Raw genomic sequence first — 22327 nt, forward strand, 5'->3', positions numbered from 1 at the left:
ACTGTTTTTATTAATTTTTTAAATTTCCACAGAAGAATATGTGAGCGTTATTGATAAGGCTAAAAAAACTAAGAAAGACAAATCCACAATGAATGCTCTTCAGGATCCGGAGCCAGGAGATACGACAGCTTCGGACATGCAAGAGGGCGGCGTGGGGCTAGTAGCGATGACGGCGCTATACAATGCAAGCGGCCGTCTCGTGGAGCTGCTGGTTAACCGATCACCCGTGCCCACGATGCTAATACGCGTGCTGACGCTCTGCCTGCCTTTCCAGCCGCATCTCTACCGCCTTACAGTGTGCAATGGGGTTTTTGAAAGTAAGACCCTCGCGGCGATCAGTCAGCTGTTAGTACAATCCCAAATCACGGAGCTATACCTGAGCGACTCTCCAGTGCCGGGCCACCGCTTCGGCCAGTTGCTAGCATTAGAAACTCGACTCCAGTGCCTCAGCCTCGATCGCTGCGGCCTGGACGACGATGACTGCATCGAAATCGCGAGTATGCTGTCTCATCCGAATCCAGCCTCGCAGACCCTGCTCGTCCTTTCTATGGGCTCCAACAATATTTACAATCGCGGTGCCGTAGCGCTAGCCGTTATGTTACGCAGCAATCGCAAGTTACGCTACCTGAATCTCTCAGGAAACCAAATTTCGAATACGGGGGCTGCAGCCATCTTCGGTAGCCTAATGGAGTTTCCCCTGTCCCACACGGATATCGTATCGAAACGTTTGCGAGTACTTCAATATCTTAAATTGCGAAAAGAAGTCTACGCTAAATGCTACGACGATTTAATCGCAACCGCGAGCGACAGTAAGTCTGAGGCGCGACGAAAGCCAACGACACGACCGAAGTCGGTGCCGACTGGGGCATCTCACTCCCCGGACGATATTGCCGCCAAAGCTGACGTCATGACCACCCATCTTATTGGGCCCTTCAACGAGCCGTTTGGCTGCGAGGTCACGTTTAAAAAAGAGGGCGCCGTGTACTCGTATGGCAACTTGTGCCTGTCCTATCTGAACATGTCATACAATAATTTAAACCATCCGAGCGCGGTAGCGTTAGCAGAGGCAATACAAGCCCAACAGAGGATCAAGGCGCTGACTGCCACGACAGAGGTGGGGCTCGTACGCGTACAATTAGAAGGCAACCCACTGCCTGCAGATACCGATGAGCTGGACACTGTGCAAGCGATGCTTGACCGTGCCATGCTCAGCGGAAGTAAAGGGCGTAAGAGCGAGAAATTTTCAGGTAGGTTGACCAGGCGTTGAAGTCCTTATATAAACCAACTAGAGATAGATGACTACAAAACACTTGCGACAAGAACATAGATAAGGAATGTAATATTATTAGTCAATGCTACAGAAAATTCAGTTTCTCTTCGCTTTTATGAAACAGAATTTTAAAATAATTATATATTGTATGTGCTTAAAAATATATGTATAGTTTAATGATTTCCTGGGCTTTTTTTCATAGATAATAGATATAGCTTGTTTCACAAGATTTTAAAAAATCTATGGTGTATCTTTATCCAACCAAAGGATCTTATCCGTACAGCGTTATCTACGGTGTGCTTTTTTAGTGTAACATAATAAAACTTTTCTTAGAATGAGTAGTGACCTACAGGTCCAAATTTCCGCCCTCGCCTCTACAATTGCCACGTCCTAGATTTTTACAATCCAACAATTTCGTTGCAATTGGACATAAAATAATTTTTGTTATTGATTTTTTATCATAAAATTATACCACCCATAGAACAGACACATCGTGTCCTCATAACATAATTAATTAAATATAGTTAAAAGTAGAAATATATCATAAATAGCAATAATAAGGCAATATTAGTGAATTGTCCATCTCTGGAAGTGATAGGTGCTTTATGGAGTACGGAATATATACAAATAGTTCGACTTTTCAAAACTGATTTTGTGTTGGTGACTATAAATTGTGAACTAAAAAAAAAACAAACTTTGTGCAAGTGAACTGAGATCCCAGATTGACAGTTTTTTCTGTCTAATACGTGTTTATTTTGGATCAACGACCGTTATTGTGAGTTGCTTAAATATAAAGTATAAGTACTGAAACGTACATTACTGTGAAGAGCATTTATTGCAGTGCAATTTTTACTGAGACATTTTTAAAGAGAGCATTTATTGTTGTGCAATTACGGAAATATATTTAATAATAATATAAAGTAACTAATCTAACTAATTGTCAATAGAGGGCAGTGTCCGCAAGATTGTTTTCGTAAATGCGAAAATAAGCATACCAGGGTGCAAAATAAATATTACATAGTAAACAAAAAAAAAAAAAACTTCAACCGGTGATACCAACTACCAACCAGTGCTGCTAACTTAGTGTTGCCAACTAAAAATCGATTTTACACACACGTACTAACGCTAACTCACAGCCATGGAGAAACAGCTGGCACGTCTACTAGAAAAAATAATGGAAATTGACGAGAAGCTGAATAAAAACAAAAAGGATACTAGGGACGAATTTCGTGAGCAAACAACTGCCCTCACCAAAAGCCTTACCCAAAGTATGGCGTCGACAATAGAAGAAAAACTGAAACCGTTGGTAGAAGAGAATAAAATACTTAAAAACGACGTGGCAATTATGAAGAATAAGATGCAAAATCTGGAGAGAGAAGTCAGAAAAAATAATTTAATACTCCACGGAGTAGAGGAAAACGAAAGCAATAATGCAGAACTCCTACAACTGGTCCTGAAGGTCCTTAACGAGGTGGGTAAAGATTGCGAGTTGGACAACTTTGATAAATGGGAAATAAGTGAAGCTCGTAGACTTGGCTCTATAGTCGACCAGAAACGCAGGCCTATTCTCATAAAGTTTACTCTAGCATGGAGAAAAATAGAAATCTTAAAAAACAACAAAAGATTCCCTGCAAACATATACGTGTCTGAAGACTACCCCAAAGAAGTACTGCAGAAGAGAAAAGAATTAAAGTCCCTACAACAAGAAGAAAGAAAGAAAGGAAATCTGGCTCTCATCCGATATGATCGGCTCATAATAAAGGAAACAAACTCAACCAAGGCAACTGAGAAAAGGAAGCGCTCACCATCTAAAACACCAACGCAATCTGACTGCTTTGAAGGTACAAGGCAGACGGAGCCAAAGAAAATGATTGTAACCAATGCATTTGAAAAAATGATACGCCATAGAACAAATTCTATTTCAGAAACATCTAACCAATAACATTTAGTACACAGCGGTCCCCGGAATCAAAACAAAAATAAAACCAAAGAACAAATACAAACAACCAACAAAATATACCTTTCCCCAAGCCGGACAGCGGTCTCCGTGGGGAAGCGCGACCGCAGCCCTCCAGCTGACCCTCGAGAGAGATCTCTGAAACTCACATTGGAGCAAACAAACCGGCCAAAACCCAACCTACCAAATCCAAACCCACCAAAGCCCAACCTACCAAAGTCTAAGCAACGAAGTCAAATAAACACCAATATTTATATCGGCACGCTCAACGTACTAACACTAAGAACCTGCGATCGACTTATGGAACTAGAAGAGGCGCTCAAGAACATTAAATGGAACATTCTAGGCCTTAGCGAAGTCAGAAGACTAGGAACAGAAATCACTGAACATGACGACTACATTCTATATTCTATTGGAGAGACAAAAGGACACTACGGAGTAGGCTTCATGGTCAGAAAGGAACTCAAGAACAGCATACTAGAATTCACAGGCATCTCAGAAAGAATAGCAATCCTAAAAATAAAGATAACAGGATACAGAGAACACTGTACCTTGATACAAGTGTATGCACCAACAGAACAAGCAGAAGAAGCCACAAAAGACTCATTCTATCATCAACTATCCAAAACAATAGATGTAACAGAAAAAAACTTAATAATTATGGGAGACTTCAATGGGAAAATTGGCAAGCAAAGATCAGGAGAAGAAAATATCATCGGCGAATACACCATAGGAAAGAGAAATAATAACGGAGAACGACTAGTAAATCTGAGTCACGAAAACAACCTGGCTATCCTCAACACATTCTTTAAGAAAAAACCTAGCAAAAAATGGACCTGGAAGTCACCAGACGGTAGCTACCATAACGAAATCGATTTCATAACAAGCAATCAACCCAAAGCTTTCAAAGACGTAAAGGTAATCAACCAGTTCAACTTCTACACCAACCACCGAATGGTCAGAGCAACCTTACACTCCAAAAACCAGATTAAATCTAGGCAACGCTACAAACAAGTGCTACCTTCTGAGGAATACACCCTTACTACCAAATTAGACGCAAACCATCTGCTAGAATCGCCGAACGCAATGCAGGAAAGATACAATAAAGAAATAAACAGAATGTATCAAGCTAAAAAACCAAAACAACAGACGAAGGAAATATTAAGCACACAGACCAAACAACTAATTTCGGAAAGAAAATAATTATTCAAGAACAAAAAGGATAAAGACATATTAAAAGAAATAACAAGGATCAGCAAAGCCCTAAAAGAACTACAACCACCTAAACAATGGATACCAAGACTCAAAAAACAGGACAAAAACTTAGTTACAAATAGAAAAACAATACTAGATACTGCAACATCCTTCTTTAAAGAACTGTACTCATGTAACAACAATTCCGAAACATATGCCAACCCTGACCCAGAACACGAAGAACCTATCCCACCTGTTTTAGAAAGGGAAGTCGAATATGCAATCCTGACACAGAAAAATGAAAAATCCCCTGGCCCCGACAACATAACAAATGAGACAATCAAAATTGCACTTCCGGACACACTAACAACATTAACAAATCTATTCAATGAAATATTGGATACTGAATACATACCTACACAATGGACACAAAGCACAATAATCCTAATCCACAAGAAAGGAGACAAAGAAGACCTTAGCAACTATCGTCCTATCAGTCTTATGTCCAACGTGTATAAAGTCTTTGCAAAAATCATTCTCAACCGCATCACCAAACAACTTGACGAACAACAACCTATCGAGCAAGCCGGATTTCGGTCTGGATTCTCCACAATAGACCACATGCACACCTTGAAGCAAATTGTCGAAAAGTGCCAGGAATATGGATATCCCCTGTATCTGGCTTTTGTCGACTACAGCAAAGCTTTCGACTCTTTGGAGCACCCATGCATTTGGAGAGCGCTAAAAAACCAAGGCATTGAAGGGAAATACATTAGACTCATCGGAAATGTCTACAGCCAGTGCTCGGCCAGGGTGAAGCTGGAGATGCTGGGAGAATCATTCCCACTCAAAAAAGGAGTCAGACAGGGAGACCCTCTTTCGCCTAAGCTCTTTACTAGTGTGTTGGAAGAAGTCTTCAGAAACCTACACTGGGAAGATTGCGGTATAAACATAGATGGAGAAAGGATCAACCATTTGAGATTTGCAGATGACATTGTGCTCATAACTGACAACCCGAGAACACTACAAACTATGATCGAAGAACTGGCAACCAAAAGCAAAGAAGTGGGTTTAACAATGAACAAATCAAAAACAAAAGCCATGACAAACAGAACACCAGATACTATTATCCTAGAGAACGAAAACCTAGAATATGTGACAACCTACATATACTTGGGACAACTCATCTCCATGACAGAACAAGCCCATCAGGAAATAGAGAGAAGAACCTCAAATGCCTGGAAAAGATTCTGGTCATTAAAACACATCCTAAAGAATAAAGAGTACCCACTTAGGATCAAAAGGAGCATCTTCAACACCTGTATCTTACCTATCCTAACGTACGGCTGCGAAACTTGGACCTAAGCAAGTCACAAGTCAAAAGCTTGTGACTTGCCAGAGAAGTATGGAAAGGAGCATACTAGGTTACACACGGAATGATAGGAAAAGAGCTGTAGATCTCCGAAGGATCACCAACTGGGAAGATGCAATGACCAGAGCCAAAAGGCTTAAATGGAGATGGACAGGACACCTGCTCAGAGGCCAGAGAGCAAAATGGTCGAAAAAAGTCACCCAATGGACACCTCGCTACAACACCAAGCGAAAGAGAGGAAGACCATGTGCCCGGTGGGCTAACGACTTAAAAAAAGCCACTGGTCCTCTGTGGCAAAGACTTGCCAGGGATAGGAAGGAATGGAAACAGTTGGAGTTGGGGCCTTTGTGCCACAAAGGCAAGCTATACAAGAGGACAGCTGTGCTTGTTAAACTTTTTTCTTTTTTTGTATACATTTATATTTTGTTCTCTTGTATTAGTTAAAAATAAAGGCTTTGAATCTTGAATCTTGAATCTATACCACCCAGTTCGAATCCTCCAACCAGTTACTACTGGTCTGTCATGTATAAGTTGATAGGGGGAAGAGGAAGATAGGGGGAAATACATTTTCAGCAATTGGAGGTGGATTACTGCAGTGGGGGCGGTGAACTATCTGTCTTACTTTAGAATATGGAAGTTTGCTACACCGAATGTAGGTACAATGATAAATGAGAGGGGGTTGGGTGTTAAATGTCACCGCACTTTTTTGATGATACTAATTATGTAGGAGTCTCGGGGGACCTTCATTGGAACACCTCCAAGTGATTTTTGCTGCGGAAACGCGTCTAAGTATTTTTACAAAAATATTTAAAGTTTTGTGTAATGTATTGAAATTTGTAAACAATCCACCATTTTCTACTTTTCTATTGGTTATAAGAAATGTGATAACAACATCAGAAAACGTTAAAATCTGTTTGATTTCTAATATTTAAAGGTAGCAAAAAAAATATCGGATCCCAAATTTGCTCCAGCCAGCCTACTCAGCCTGCTGGTAAATCCGCCACTAATACTACACTTCCAATTAGTTACAAAAACAGATATTGGGCTTGATGTTTTCAGGCGCTGACTCGCAATGTATATTCTCTTTGCGTCTATGTTTTATGGTTTTGGACTTAACATAAATTAAAGTTTTTAATAATGACACTGATTTGTCAATATTTTGCGGATTTTTGTACCGATTATTAAAACATATTTATAATTTTATTAAAATAATTAAGTTTTGAAGTTATGAGTGAGGATAACCAATGTACTCCCCTCAATCTCGTTAACTTTTTACCTTATGCTTGTTATCAGCTCCAAGCGCCATTCAGTGTTGATGTATCTACTAGAATTCTAGGTAAACGGCTATTTAAATTTTTATCATGAATAAGTCCGATATTGCGTTTATATATAAAATTTTCCGTCTACTTCTTTCAGAGGATTACGTGAATCAGGGCGATAAGACAAAGAAAACAAAAGCAGAAAAGTCAACGGCAAACTTAGGGTCGCAAGCGCAAGTATCAACTTCGGAAAAGAAGGAAACCCCTGTACACTTTAGAAGCAGCGGCAACAAAGATACTGTCTTTGTGACAGTCGTGTTGAATACACAAGGGCGAGTCATCGAGCTCGAACTGATAAACACTATATTGCCAATATATTTTCTCAAAATTGTCGAGCTGTGTATTCCATTCCATCCCCATATTTATAAAATTACGTTGCGATCGTGTCCTGTCAGTGAAAAAACGATCTATGAGCTCTCAAGTATATTATCCAAGTCTCAATTAACTGAACTTTGCTTAGATAAATCCCCGCTAGCGCACTGCAACTGCGCCGCAGTTCTTCAACATCAAACTTATTTAAAAAATCTAAGCCTAAACGATTGCGACTTAACTGATGAAGACTGTGAGGCCTTAGCTGTCTTCCTCAAGCATCGAAGGCCCCCCTGCCAACTGCAACTACTGTCATTGGCCTTCAACTTAATCAAAGACCGAGGTGCTGTAGCCCTCGCCAGTATGTTACGCTCTAACCGTCATTTGCGGTATCTTAATCTCGCTGAGAACCAAGTAACAGACACCGGTGCTCTTGCCATCTTTAATAGTTTAATACAGTTTCCTCTGACGCAAGATGAAATTCACTATAAACGTTTACATAATTTCGAATACCTAAAGCTATATAGGAATTTGTACGCAAAATTCTACCAAGAAGCGGTCGCGACTTACAACGTAAAAGTATTGGACGACCGCAGCGGGGGACGCAAGAAAGTTGCAGGACCAGTATCATTGGCGGTTAATCAGGCGCCAAACGTGGTCGAAATCATCTCGAAGGCCACCGCAGCCACCCTGAACTCAATAGGCCCCAACAACAATCCCTTCAGTGAAACTCTAAACCAAGATGGCCAGTTGCACTCCATCGGGAACACAAGTCTTGCTTACATAAACATTTCCCATAACAACATAAGCGTTATAAGTGTGTTAAAGTTAATAGAGGTCTTGCGCTACCAGGACCACCTTAAAGAGGGTTTAGTGCGCGTAACGTTGGAGGGAAACCCATTCCCCGCCAGCTCGCCCGCTCTAGTGCAGTTGGCAGAATTGCAGCTCCGCGCTGTCGCCCGCGTGGGGCTCGCTGGGCTCGGCAAGGCAGACAGGAAGATCACGCGCAAACGATGACCGACAAGTTCTAGTTTAGATAGTTTTACGATATTTCAGATAATTGTTAAGTATTTAGATAGTTTACTTTTAATTATTTAGTTTTGTAGGAAATGAAACTGTTACTATAGATAATTTTAAACGTTTATTGTTCATAATAAAGTATAACACACAGATTTATCATTTATATGTTTAATTGCTCGTTCAGACACGGCGGGAACCGCGCGATTTCAAAATCACATGGAAATCGCGCGGGTCTTATTTGTATGAGTTATTAAGTAATCGTTCAGACATACCCGCGCGGTTTCCGCAACCCAACCGCCAGAAAATAGAATCGCGATACTCCCTCGCGGTTCTATTACTATGAAGATCTTACTCAGCGTTCATTAGCATTGCGGGCACCGCGCGATTAACACGTCATAACAAGAGCACCGTGAGTTATTTATTGATGAAGTGGAGAGTTTTTCTTCTGGTAACACGCTTGCCCTCATATGTGTTTCAGAGCTTGAAATATCTTACCTGATTTGTTCAATGAGTTCATCAAAAGATTTTATTGACATTCTCAAATAGTCAAAAAAATTTCGCTCAAACATTCTTAAATTGGGATATAGTGTTACTATCCTCTTAAGATCCTCTCTGAATCTGCGTTTTCTTTATTTTCTGTATCAACCACTGACACGTTAGTTACTCTTCGACTTCCATCTTGAAACTGATCGCTAACTAACCGCCACTGTTTGAACAGTCGCCATTTTTGCGGTTCCAACCGCACGATCTGACAATCGCGCGGTTCCCGCTGTGTCTGAACGAGCACTAATAAGTAGTCTACTGTGGAGGAGCGGGTGGTTCGAAGTGTGGGCGTCGGGCAGGGGCTCGCTTTAATCGCGTGGCTCGCACAAGTTCTGGGGTTGGAGGCCGCCTAACGGGTTGGGTCGATGCCATGCGTAGGTGCGCGTATAGCGGAATCTGTACAAACAACATCTATATATTTTCTGATCACGGAAACTCCATTACTAATAAGATTGTATACTTAAAAATAAATCAGAGTCACAAAGATAAGGGAGCGTCCAAGTATTACGTAAGGAATTTTGGAGGGGGAACCTTTTGCAAAACGTTACGATGCCGGGCGGGGATTGAATTACGCGTTATTGTTAATATTATTCGACTTTCCAGTACTTTACACCACATAATGGTAACTTTTAAGTAGAAAGAGGCACTAGGTGGTCACGAAACGTTTTACTATACTTGGTTACAGTACTTGTACTCGGGTACAGAAAAACGTTACGGCGCGTTACACGGGCGATACGGGGTCTATAATCTCCAAAAATTGCGTGACGTAATACTTGAACTATCCCTAAGTACAGCCTGGGCTTGTACAAAAATAATAATAGCTACCGTTTGCAGTGAATCGTCGAGACGAATAGTCTGGTGTGCATCGGGACGCTTGGGCAGCGCGAAGTAATCTCCCAGCAACGGCGGCGGTGGAGGTTCACCGAAAGTGCGCGTGCGCAGCTCCAGTTCCGTGATATCGCGAAGCTTGTCTATCTCCACCTGCCCTGGCACGTAGCGAGACACCCATCCTCCTCGCCACACCTGTCAAAAAGAGCATTAGGACCATACAAAAGGCATTGGAAAGAAATAGTTGTTTGTGCTATTTCGTCGAATCTCTTTATTAAAGTAGGTAAATATAAACACAGCACAGTGATGATGTTACCTTGAAAGTAGTGAAGCTGGCGACCTTTTGAACATCTGGAGGGAAGCGCGTGTCCGTGAGCGACCACGGCACGAAGCTCCCCAACGTGCCAACGTATTCACCTGACAGCCGCCATGCGCGAACGCTGTAGTCTGACGAACCACTGCAAAAAATAATTACTATTAGAAGAGAAGGCTGTATTTGTTAAATCGACGGCATTACTGATGATCGGGATACTGCAGGCAATATTGTGTATGTGATTATTTTTAACAACTAAATAATTATTATTATTTATCGCCACGGTCACATAGCGCGCATGGACAAGAACCGATGGACCCGCCCCTTTGAATGGAGACCTCGTCAGAAAATAAGACCGCGCGGCCGCCCACCGGCTAATTGGACTGAGGACATCGTCAAGGAGGTTGCCCCCCAATGGAAGCAGAGAGGCCAGTGCAAGCCGTACTGGAAGAAAGTGGAGGAGTCCTACGTTCAGATATAGACCAAAAAAAGAGGCTGAAGATGATGATGATCATTAATCGCAAATTAAAAAAAAAACTGAATTAAATTATTGCACTCTCACTTTGAGAATTACAGATTCAATTTGCGGAAAGGGTAGCAGCTAGTTTTGTACATGTTTAGCTCGATTAAATGTCGGTTAGGGGGCGTTCAAGTATTACGTAACGAATTTGGGGGGGGGGGGTCCTTTTGTAAACGTTACGATGCGGGACAGGCATTGAATTACGCGTTATTGTTAATTAAAATTTTCGACTTTCCAGTACTTTACACCACATAATGGTATAATATGTTAGGTATAAAGAGTCACTGGGTGGTCACGTAACGTTTTACTATTGGGTAAAGAAAAACGTTACGGCGCGTTACATGGGGGGGTCAATAATCTCCAAAAATTGCGTGACGTAATACTTGAACGCTCCCCTATACCTGAAGAGTAACTCCAAATGGTCAACGTAGGCGAGACTAGTGACGCAGCGCAGGTGCGCCTTGTAGCTGTTGAGTAGCAGAGGCAGCGGTTGGTCTCTGACGCATCGCTTGGCGCGTCCTTCGATGCGATCCCGCCAAAGGAACGGAAACTTCAGCCGCAACTTTGGCATACTGATGTGCGTCTGTCAATAAAGTCAGTTATAATAGTTCAACGTCTGTTTTAAATTATTTAAAGCATTCTTAGTATAAACATTAATATTATAGAAGCAATAAATGTTTGTGCTAAAAACATGAGCTTGACTAATTTAAAAATAAGCGGCAGTACAGGATTGTTTTAATAATATAGTAAACTATACTACAGTGCAAATGTATGGACAATCTATCAAAAAATATACTCTAAAGCTTAGGTTTCCTAGAAAAGCGGTTCCGTTAACTAACGGCCCGTCATTTTACGGTTGTTAATAATGGCCGTCTTTACTTTTTAACATAATGCAAAAATACATAATTTTCACTCGTCCACTCATTGTATTAATTAAATATGGGCACCGCTACACGCGAAAACGTTGAACTAATGCTTATCACCGCTATGACGGCCGTCATGACAAATGACAACACCGCTATTTGACGTTACGGTTACAACGTTCTCTAGAAAACCTACTCCGATGTTATTTATAGACGTATGGGTGACGTCACCCAACGTTACATTACGGCACCGCTTTTCTAGGAAACCGTAGCTTTAGGACAAATAAAATCTGAAATTGAATAATCAAGGTGAAAGAATAGCAATGATAGTATCGTTGTATGGAAAACTTAACTTGGAAATCATGCATCATTCGAATTAGTAGTACATTACACAAATTTAACTATGCGTTCGGTCTGACAAAACCTACTATTTTCGTAGTGACGTATTACTAGACAAAACTATAGAATAGTTGCGCTAAGGATACTACTTATTACCTTTTCATGGGTGAGGTAGTTAGTCATGAGCCACACTTTGATATAGCCAACAGTGGTGCCGGTGAATAGATAGTTATTGTCGACATCAGTCGTAAAGGCAGACACGTAGTCACCGGCAGTGTGAATGCCCTGAAACGCACCCTGGATCCCACCAGCTGGATGCTCCGACCAGCATTGCACTTGCCCGTTTTCCAGCGACAGCATCAGAGTCGCTGGTAACAAGTTTTATCTTTACATAGCATAAAATAAATTATCATCAAAATTTTTCTCTTTTGCATTAGACAAAACGCTTGTTCAAGTTTATAAACAATTCTAAAATCGTATAAACTAATATCAAATCCAATATATAAAATTCTCGTGTTACAATGTTAGTTACCATACTCCTCCGAACCGGCTTGACCGATTTTTATCAAATTTTATATGCATATTCAGTAGGTCTGAGAATCGGCTACTATGTATTTTTCATACCCTTAAGTGATAAGGATAACCCCTAACATTTTATTTTTATTTTTTGGACGAAATTTTTTTTTTATAATGTGCCATTAAAAAATACATACAACTCTAAATTTTCACCCTTCTACGATCATTCATTATTGTAGATACAGTTATTTTTATTGGACTAAAAAAATGTTTCCTAGAAATACATGGCAAAACAACGTTTGCCGGGTCAGCTAGTTTTATTTTTAAATTTTTGAGTAAGTTAATTTTCTTTCTTGTAATCTGTGTAAAATAACTTAAGATTTATATTGTGAGGCTAACCAACGTGCATGTGCACGGGGCGTCTCTGCAGGAAGACCATAGCGTGTACGGCGAGTTGTCGCATCACTTGCGCACGGGCCGGTAAGCTCACCGCAGAAACGCGTCGAGCGCGGGCCTTCTCCATCGCAGACGCCGCATCGATTACCGAATCACGCGCACCACCCATGCTTCACATACAATTTTAAAATATTCAAGATAAATTTACTTTAAACTCGAAGCTAGCTAAATTTACTATTTAAACTCGAAGGTAGCTAAATTTTCTATTTAAACTCGAAGCTAGCTAAATTTACTATTTAAACTCGAAGGTAGCTAAATTTTCTATTTTAACTCGAAGCTAGCTAAATTTACTATTTAAACTCGAAGGTAGCTAAATTTTCTATTTTAACTCGAAGCTAGCTAAATTTACTATTTAAACTCGAAGCTAGCAAGATCAGTTGTTCCCAACCTTTTTTGTGCCATACATATTTGAATTTGAATTGTTTTAGGAAACTTAATTGATAGGTTTAGGTAAAATTCAAATTCCAAATTTTTTCATTATATGTTTTGACAATCAAATTGCCCCCCTGTGGAGAGTCGGCCCCAATTTGGAAAACACTGGTCTAGATGGTTACAACTGCTCTATTCTTCTTTAAAAAAAAAATATTTATGATTTCTCTGTCAATGCTGTATTTTAAATAAATAAGGACGATTCTAATAGCATTCAAAACTGAAATGAAAATTACAACAACTCCAAAGGACTTTCGCATTTATGAGTAGGTCTCGTAGAATTGTATAAGTTTACATTAGGAACAAAATTCTTGGATGATAGATTTATCGTGTAAGATTTATAGCCCTTAGATAAAACCAAGATGTTGAATAATTTGTCAAATGCATGCTTTAGTACCGGCTTGCACAATGATAGGTCGGTGATAGGTGTTCGTGTTATTAGATAACGTATATAAACCTAGGTCGTCGTAGTATAGAAGAGCCACGATGCGCAGATGACCCTGCAGCGGCGTGAGGGGAGGCAGCACGTTTGCTATACTGCATCTTGATACGCAGCATCGGTTCCGTGCATGAAAATCTCCTACAATATAGTCCAAATTAATTTCTTACATACAAGAGATCTTTTTCTTGGCAGAAATTAAAAAAAATCCTTTTTGTTCGGTGTTTGAAAAGGTGACACGCTCCTACAATTCGCCGACGAAACAATAATTGTTTCAGCTTACTAGAAGGCTTCACCTACTTGCATATATAACTTCCCAAGGGCGATGGATGAATCTGTCTCATTCCCCATGTCCTATAGTGGTTAAGGTTTTCAGCTACACTGTTAAAGTATAATTCTTTATCGCTTGTTAATATCATTTTCTGGTTTAAAGTACAACATATTTTCATTATTGGACTAGCACACTCGGCCAAGCTTTGCGGTGGCTAAAGTTTTTGTTATATTACATAGTAGTAAACTATTAAAGGGAAACGGTAGGAGTACACCAGTCATGGGGACCACCACGGTGGTTATGCCATTAAATTGTAGCTTATGTGAAACGTTGGTACTTTCAACACAGCGCCATCTGTTAGAATTGTGACTGTTAAATAATAAAGAAATAATTTGCAATAAAATAATATTACGGGTATAAATTAAGATGTAAGCTATCCTTTCTTTTAGGTTAGTTCAAACTGCACACGGTGTGCAAATTTGATTGAGATCGGTTCGGTAGTTTAGGAGTCCATCGCGGACAAACAACGTGACACGTAATTTATATATATTAAAGATATTTTTATTACCGATACGGTTGTCCAGTCTCCAATTTCCAGAATATCAGCTCTGAATTGTATGACGAAGTAGCGAGGGTCATAGGAGATCGCGCGGCAGCAGCTAGCACGTCATCAGTGTGCCGCGTCTCCCACGACTTTCCTGTACGCTGGGTCCCACCTTCCTCGAATTCTGTTACGTGCCGATTCCAACCCACAGCCAGGATTCTACCGAGAATCCATAGCTCTTAAAACGATTCAACTTGACTGTGTATATGTGATCTAATATAAAACTCCTACTCAAAAAGTGTTGAAATCCAACAAGCTCAGACTTTAAATTCATTTAAGAATCTTCTTTTTGAGAATTTTTATTCTACCTCGTAATAAGCTACTTATATAATATAATTCACCCTAAGATTAGCTTTAACTTTTTTATTCTTATTAATTTTTTTAGACTTTAGTATTGGACAATTCTGGTGTTATATGTACGTTTATGGTTTTTTTGGTAATTTAGTTTGGCACTTCTTGTACTTAAAAATTCTATAATAAAAGAAATACCTACTTGGGTTTACCCTCAGTAGGTATTTTTTTTATTATTTTTCTATACTAGGACTGCCGGGAAAAAATCACTTGGTAGCCATAAGGCTAACAATTTATGTAATGTATGTTTAAGGTATATAAGTGTAAATAAATGTGTGCAAACACACACCGTCCTTCCACCCAGAAACAGTTGGTCACTTCACACATGTGCTCTATCGTCATCTCCTTCAAACACACTCCCGTATTGAAGTTCCACACCTGCAACACCACTTTACTTATATTTATTTACTTACTATACATATCAAAACAAACCGCGTGTAAAACTCAATCAATCTATCCAAAAACTATTGTTTGATAGTACAATTAAAACCAAAGCAACAGTTTACGCGTCTTCTGTAAAGAAATGTAAACTCAACCCACCTTAAGCGTCCCATTCCTTGCACCGGTGAGCAGCAACTGGTCACCGGGATCGAAGCAGGCTGCCGTGATCTCAACCGGGATCAACTCACCGTGCAGAAGTCGTGTATGCGCCTCTCGGATGAGCACGTTGCGTTTACCTACACACTTCTTATTCAAGCTACTTCGACTCACGTTTATAAGTTCATTCATCTTCTATTTAACATGTAAACAATATGATAAATACAGAAATAATAATGAAAATTACAGTAAATATAATTTGTGAAAACATTTTACAGAAATTAATTTGAAAATAGCGCATGAATCATGTAAAGTATATGTCACCGTAAAATTGTAAGCACCGTTAGATTGTAATCTATCTCGCGAGATTGTAAACTGTCGAAAGATTGTCAACTCACGTACTGCTTACAATTTAACGTCTTATTATTCGGTAGATGGTAATCTATCGAAGTGAAACCGTCAAATTACAATATAAATTGTCAAATTGTTAACCGATTGTTCCGAAGGCTCTACGAAAGCAAACGCAATCCAAAAGATAAGCCTAACCAGTGAGAGGATCCCAGTTGATGATGATGCTGTCCATACCACAGGTAATGATGACCTTAAAGAGTGGGTTGTAGAGAATGCGTGCTACAGCTCGAGAGTGTGTGAACCCGTCAGTGTGGTGCGGATTGATCTGTTCGTCCAGCACCAATACGGCTATTTTGATGGCAGCTAGAATCAACTCGCGTGTTGCGCTGTTATAAACGCATGAGATGGGCGTGCGCTCTCCCACCTGAGCCGGAATGTCGATGTACGTCTGTGACAACATTAAGATTAATTTGGTACAAGAAACTTAAATACTACACCATTTCAATTTGCTTTTTAGTCGTATCAAATCACACTCATTTATTTATATAGGTAACACAATGTACACTTATGAACATCAAAAAAGAAATATACACTAAATGCTTCTAATTTTACATTTACTGCTAATTCCTAAATCAAGGGCGTAGAACGAAAGAGAAGAACTGGCAATAAACTCTCCGCCACTCTTTTTAATCGCCAAGTTTTTTGTTTTACACAATGTTTGTAAGGAGCTGCAACCAACTTAATAATAATATAAAATAAATTAAAAACAAAAATCTGTCCTCTATCAGCAGGAGGCATGGTGATATAGGAGCACGCACTTACATTCTCGTGGGGAACAACGCGCAAAAATAAATCGAAATAACTAACATTAGGGCCGATTTACATTATCTTAGTGTTTAGGAGAGTATTTTAGTACAACTTGAAAGGCAAGTTCTTTAGTGCTATAGTGCGTTGCGAGTGAACGTTTACATTTCTTCCAGTAGAGTATGATTACAGCGCCACAATGAACGCGCAACGACGTCGGCAAATACGCTCTATTCTACGCAAAATACTAACTGTAGTTATAGAACAAATAGAAGACGAGATTTTATTCGAAATAAATAAACTAAATATAAATAGTAAATAAAATAGCTTCTTTTAAGGAAGTGTATGCCGAATGCCTAGCTTGTTTGTTCTTGTATAAATTGTTTTTAACGTTCCACAAACATTCGTGAACAACATATTCAGACACAAATTTGATAGTTGTATCTTCCGACCATTTAGCCATTTTTAAAAATCAAAAAACACGCACGCTTTTCACGGCACTTGTGCACGCTCCTAAAAATTTTACTAAATTACGTGTTTACACACAACGAGGGAAGATCTCGGGGGAAGCGCGGGCGCGGGAGGGGTATCACTTGAAACAAAAATAAAAAGCGATTATATTTTGATTCAACTTGAAAGTCAAGTAGAACCGTACTAAAGCAAGTAGCGTTTACATGTTTCAACTAAAGTACTATCCTAAAGCACTCTCCTAAACACTAAGATAATGTAAATCGGCCTTTACCGCATACACGAATTCAAGTCCGACCAGTCACCACAAGTAGCACCCGTCCACGAGTATCGTCTGTGAATCGTCGGTCTATCGTCGGTGAAACCGTTTCTTAAATTATGTTTACACTTAACGATTTTTATTTTTTACCTGTACGCAATTCTGACCCTGGACATCCCAGACCTTGATCACTCGGTCACGCGATAAAGAATATACGATGCTGGCACGGTTCTGCAACACGAGTGCGACAATACCCGCGTGATGGCCGTGCAAGGCTGCGCTGGCCTTACTGGGCACGAAAGGGTTCCAAACACGCACCGAGCAGTCTGGCCCTCCCGTCACTAGAACATGTGCTTCTTCATCGAATGCGAAGCATTGAATACCCTGACAATATTGTAATCTCAGAATAGACCCATTTCTTTTAAGCACATTTTAAATAAACAATTAGTTGAACTTAGAAAAAAGTTATGAAAAGAACTGCAATTTATTTATTTTTTTTATTTTAAGCTGGTGAAGCTTGTGTTATGGGTACTAGGCAACGGATATACATACATATTATAGATAGATATACATATAAATACATAATTAAACACCCAAGACCTAAGAACAACACCAAATGCTCATCACATCGATGTTCGCCTCAGCCGGGGATCGAACCCGGGACCCATGGATTCGCAGTCAGGGGTACTAACCACTAGACCAATGAGTCGGCAATAAAAGTGGTGTTCATAATAAACCCTATCTGGTATATAAAAAAACGTGGGCGTACTTATGTACACGCGTTAGAAGTTATACTTCTTTGGCATAACAAGATAAAAATCTTTTCAAAAGTTTTGAAAGTTTTGTGAAAAACGACATTAACAATTGAAAAAACTAAAATGTTGACTATAGCTAACTTCAGGGTGTCGGTTTTTGAAGTGAAACTTCTTTATCGAGGTTGGAAAAAATTTAGTGTAACATTTTTTCGTTACGCCGTACGCGTCACGTTTTTCGGTTACGCGTCACATGTTCCGGTTACGCGTCACATGTTCCGGTTACGCGTCACATTTGACCGTTACGCGCGTCTTTTTCTTGTACCCTACCAGGGTTGATTCAAAGAGATTCTAAACCATTAATAACAAAAATGTTTAATAACGATAACAATGATACTAAAAATTCTATTACAATTTATGAAATTCTGTAATAATCTTAGTGGTAATAAGGTAAAATGAAATAATTGTATTATTTGTATTCAAGTCTGTGATATTAAAAGCCTTTTGTTAAACTTTATCTAATTTAACTTTATTTAACCAATTTCTGTAAAGTTGCATATAGATAATTTTTCGAAAAATAAGGTCATAAAGAAGTTTCACTTTAACGTGTGTACACTAGTACACGCACATTTTTTTGTAATGGTGTGCACGCGCATCGTAAAAATTTACTCTCGTCATTTTTCCCTATCGCGCCAAAAGAAGTATAACTTCAATAAGAAAATATAGTGTTAAAATTTTGAAATAGGGTTGAAATCGAGTTTTCAACAAAATTAGTTTAATTACACGCTTTATATTAGCTTCACCTGTATGTATGTATGTATGTAACCGACTCCATTTTGACCCACATTAAACGGACAGATTTAATTCAAACTTTGTACACTTATAAAGAATCAGCGACAATACAATAATTTCATAGGTTTATCTCGAAAAAACAATGAAATTTTTTTTAAGTCCACAAAGCAATACGATTAAATTGAGACAACACGTATTGCTGCTAGGACTAAAAAGTGGAAAATAAATATAGTTTAAAAAAACTAAAAAACACGCTTTTAAAGCATATCAAACTAAAAAGTTAAAAATAATTCCTAATTTAGGCTGAAAATGGTATGAACAAAAAATACTGGTATTATTGTGAAAAAGCGTGTCGCGCTCTGTGCCATATTTTTCCTCTATCGAGCAACCCGTTTTTTTTAAACTATATTTATTTTATATTTAACTAATCTGTTTATTAAAATAAAATTGAGATAATTATTAACTTTGTCGAGACGGAACATATTATGCGTCTTGGATCCGGCGAGGTCGCACATAAGCAGTGAGTCTGGGCACGTGGCGCATGATACTATGCAATGCAGAGAAGCGTAGTACGATACTTGTCGTACCCATTCACTGTGAACTCCACGTAACTCTGTCAGCTTCATCTCTGCCAGCAGATGGGGCTGCAAAACTTTTATGAATACAATCATGCAAGTACGATTGTATACGATTTAAATTTAGGGAATAATGGTTTATCAGTATACCAACTGCTTGTTTTTTATTTCACGATGCCAACTGGCAACTAATCTCTATAGAGACTGCTTATACACGGAGAAGATACTAATCCATTACTCTTTACAAAGACTGGGGGGACCTTAGAGACCTTCTCGAACACAGTCGAACACGTTAATTACTGTACAAACGAGGCAGTTATTAGATATTAAATAATTATAACATACAGATCAGTCATCTATATCTTGGATAGTTTATAGCCTAATGTTAAGATTCAAAAAGGATTTAGAAGCAAATGGTAGCAGATATGTACCCGCCGTTGCAAGTCGATGTGTCGCAACTGCACAAGTGCTCTACCAGCTTGGTTGCGGAAAGGCCCACGATCCACGGGTGAGAATTGCAGTACACGGACGTTGCCGCCTACGTCACCGCAAATCAACGTGCATTTCTCACTTATGTCTTGGTGAAAATGGTAATACATTGTACAAATCTGAAATCCATCAATATTCTAACATTGGCGATAAACAAAACCTATTTCTTCTTGTAGCATACCTACCATATATTCCCAACTCGTGATGACAATCTTCAATGTGAAGGTTTTGGCTGTACAATCGTAAAAGCGTAAATCCCTCTCCGTAGAACTCGTGACTATTATGTTTACATCAGGCATGCATACCATGTCCGTAACCCAAGTAGTGCGGACTTTCAGATGAGCTGCGATATGCAAACTTTATCACAATAATTTAATTAATATAATTATTAGCCTAATACGGATTACTGTAGACTACAAACGCTCTAGAATATAGAAATTAAGTTGAACTAACGACTTGATGAGAAAGCCGTGCGTAAAAGTGTCATGTCAAGCGACCACCAGTTAATCATGCCATCGCGACTCGCTGTAATATAGTTCCCAGTCAGGTTGTTTGTGCTACGGTCCTTGGCAACATCCGGGCAGAAGCATATGCGAGAAATGGGATGACGATGTTGCGAACGCATCACGGTGGGTAGTCCCATTATGGGTAACTGCAGAGAAGCCCGCTCATTCTCCGGATCGTTGAGGAAGTAGCCCAGAAGTAAATGCGACACCAGCTCATCCCAATCTATTTCACCCTCTCGTGAAGTATTTATCTGAAGTTAACACAACATAATATATGAATCGAAAAGGCACGAAGTGTATTCTATAACAAATCATTCTTACTTTTAGAAATAGTATTTTGAATTCATCATCGTCGTACTCGACGTTTAGAAGCGTCCGTAGTAGGTTTCTAAATTCATTGGGCAACATTTTGTTTCTATACGCTGCTTGAAACAGTTCCTTAATCTTCACCATATCAGGTATAGCACATCTTTCGTGAAGTGGAGCATTCTTCAACTTAGTTCGAGTAATAGGTGCAGTGCTACCCTCCGATTTGGATGATATCGACATTATTGATTTTACATCCACGTCGTTCGCCATTTTTTGTCTTAAGTTATTATTTCTACAAAAAGAATTACAGACAACAGCTATTATTCAAGTAAAAAAATATAATAAACTCAATCTAATGATCGAACGTTTAAATATTTGTGATACGTCAATTCAAAGAGATTTTATATGACAATAAGCTTAATATAGTATTTCTTAAATATACTCTGCATCAATATGTACCATCTCTTTGAGGTCTTCAGTCCTGAGAATAAGAACTATTTTCTAACACAATCTGTGTGACTGCTTGATAAAACTTAAGAGATCAAAATATTTACAAATAGGTTCAAAGTACATTAACATTTTAATAGTATTGTGATTTTTACACAATATTTCAGACTTTAAATTAGCTTAACAAATTATGTAAAAATACGTATAAAAAGCTTTGATTAAAAAAGGAAATTTTTCCTAAAACATAGTGGAAATATGTCAGTGGTAGCACCGACCAAACACCACGCAGGTAGGCATACATATACATAATCAAATCAATTATTTTTAAACTTACCTTTGAACCTTTTAAATTTTGATTCAAACAAGTAAAAAAAATTGGTGCATTTCTAGAATTATATGGCAACACAAAAGCCTGTATTCCAAGTTATTATCTAATATTAATATTCTGTAATCTTAGTCTGTGCTATTTCAAAATGACAATTGACAATTTACATTACAAATATAACCAAGTCAAAACAATCAATTCGCGTATTTAGTGATTGCCGATTAATTAATTAGTTTGAAGTATAAAAGCGCATAACGAACAATTTAAGAACTATGTTTTTGACTCTTAGATTATTAGGTAATCGACATCCATCGTTCATCGCCCGTACAGTGTTTGTAAAAAACAATAACGTGGACGATGCTTGCAGACTTCTTAACAGAATTCTTGGGAAAGAAGGGATTTTAGAACAATTTAGACTAACTCGACATTATGAGAAGCCGTTCCAGGTTAGTTTGAGTCTTTATTTTTATAAATCAAAAGTATTTGTCCTCTACAAAAATCTATTTATTTACAGACTCGTCGACGAGTTAACCACGAAAAATGTAAAGCCATATACAATGAAGATATGGAAAGAAAGATCCAGTTTGTTCTGCGCAAGAACAGACACGAGCCCTTCCCTGGTTGCCATTGATAGTAGCTAAATTTATTCAACAATGTATGTAGTGTGTATATTTAAAATTAAAATAGAATAACTAGTTTTACCTCATCATTAATATTTGTTACCTATCCTTTAAATGAATATCATTCTCAAAAGGAGTTGTATATGAGTATAAAGTTAATAATTACAACCAACAAAACAT

At 38.8% G+C, this 22327-nt stretch overlaps 3 protein-coding genes across 5 annotated transcripts; 2 read left to right on the forward strand and 1 right to left on the reverse strand.

The window, feature by feature from the left end:
- Positions 1–6949: 6949 nt before the first annotated feature.
- On the forward strand, positions 6950–8570 carry LOC125052764. Its single transcript, XM_047653782.1, has 2 exons — positions 6950–7129; positions 7210–8570. The coding sequence occupies exons 1-2, from the start codon at positions 7021–7023 to the stop codon at positions 8436–8438; spliced, it is 1338 nt and encodes a 445-aa protein (XP_047509738.1). The 5' UTR covers positions 6950–7020; the 3' UTR covers positions 8439–8570.
- Positions 8544–21689, reverse strand: LOC125052762 (WD repeat-containing protein on Y chromosome). Of its 3 annotated transcripts, XM_047653777.1 has the most exons (17): positions 20768–21689; positions 20394–20697; positions 20126–20283; positions 19883–20059; positions 19341–19520; positions 17483–17716; positions 15997–16249; positions 15454–15590; positions 15203–15291; positions 14527–14721; positions 13706–13828; positions 12763–12929; positions 12004–12215; positions 11047–11228; positions 10129–10270; positions 9810–10007; positions 8544–9380 (listed from the first exon to the last, which is right to left on the reverse strand). In XM_047653777.1, the coding sequence occupies exons 1-17, from the start codon at positions 21023–21025 to the stop codon at positions 9240–9242; spliced, it is 3150 nt and encodes a 1049-aa protein (XP_047509733.1). In that variant the 5' UTR covers positions 21026–21689; the 3' UTR covers positions 8544–9239. The 3 variants fall into 3 exon arrangements, with proteins under 3 accessions (XP_047509733.1, XP_047509734.1, XP_047509735.1); XM_047653778.1 differs by lacking the exon at positions 17483–17716; XM_047653779.1 differs by lacking the exon at positions 20394–20697 and having other exon boundaries at positions 20768–20869.
- Positions 21687–22228, forward strand: LOC125052767 (28S ribosomal protein S21, mitochondrial). Its single transcript, XM_047653786.1, has 2 exons — positions 21687–21973; positions 22042–22228. Exons 1-2 carry the CDS (start codon positions 21800–21802, stop codon positions 22156–22158), a joined length of 291 nt encoding a protein of 96 aa, XP_047509742.1. The 5' UTR covers positions 21687–21799; the 3' UTR covers positions 22159–22228.
- Positions 22229–22327: the final 99 nt, after the last annotated feature.

The sequence above is a fragment of the Pieris napi genome, chromosome 9, assembly GCF_905475465.1.
Source record: "Pieris napi chromosome 9, ilPieNapi1.2, whole genome shotgun sequence".
NCBI classification, from domain to species: Eukaryota; Metazoa; Arthropoda; class Insecta; order Lepidoptera; family Pieridae; genus Pieris; species Pieris napi.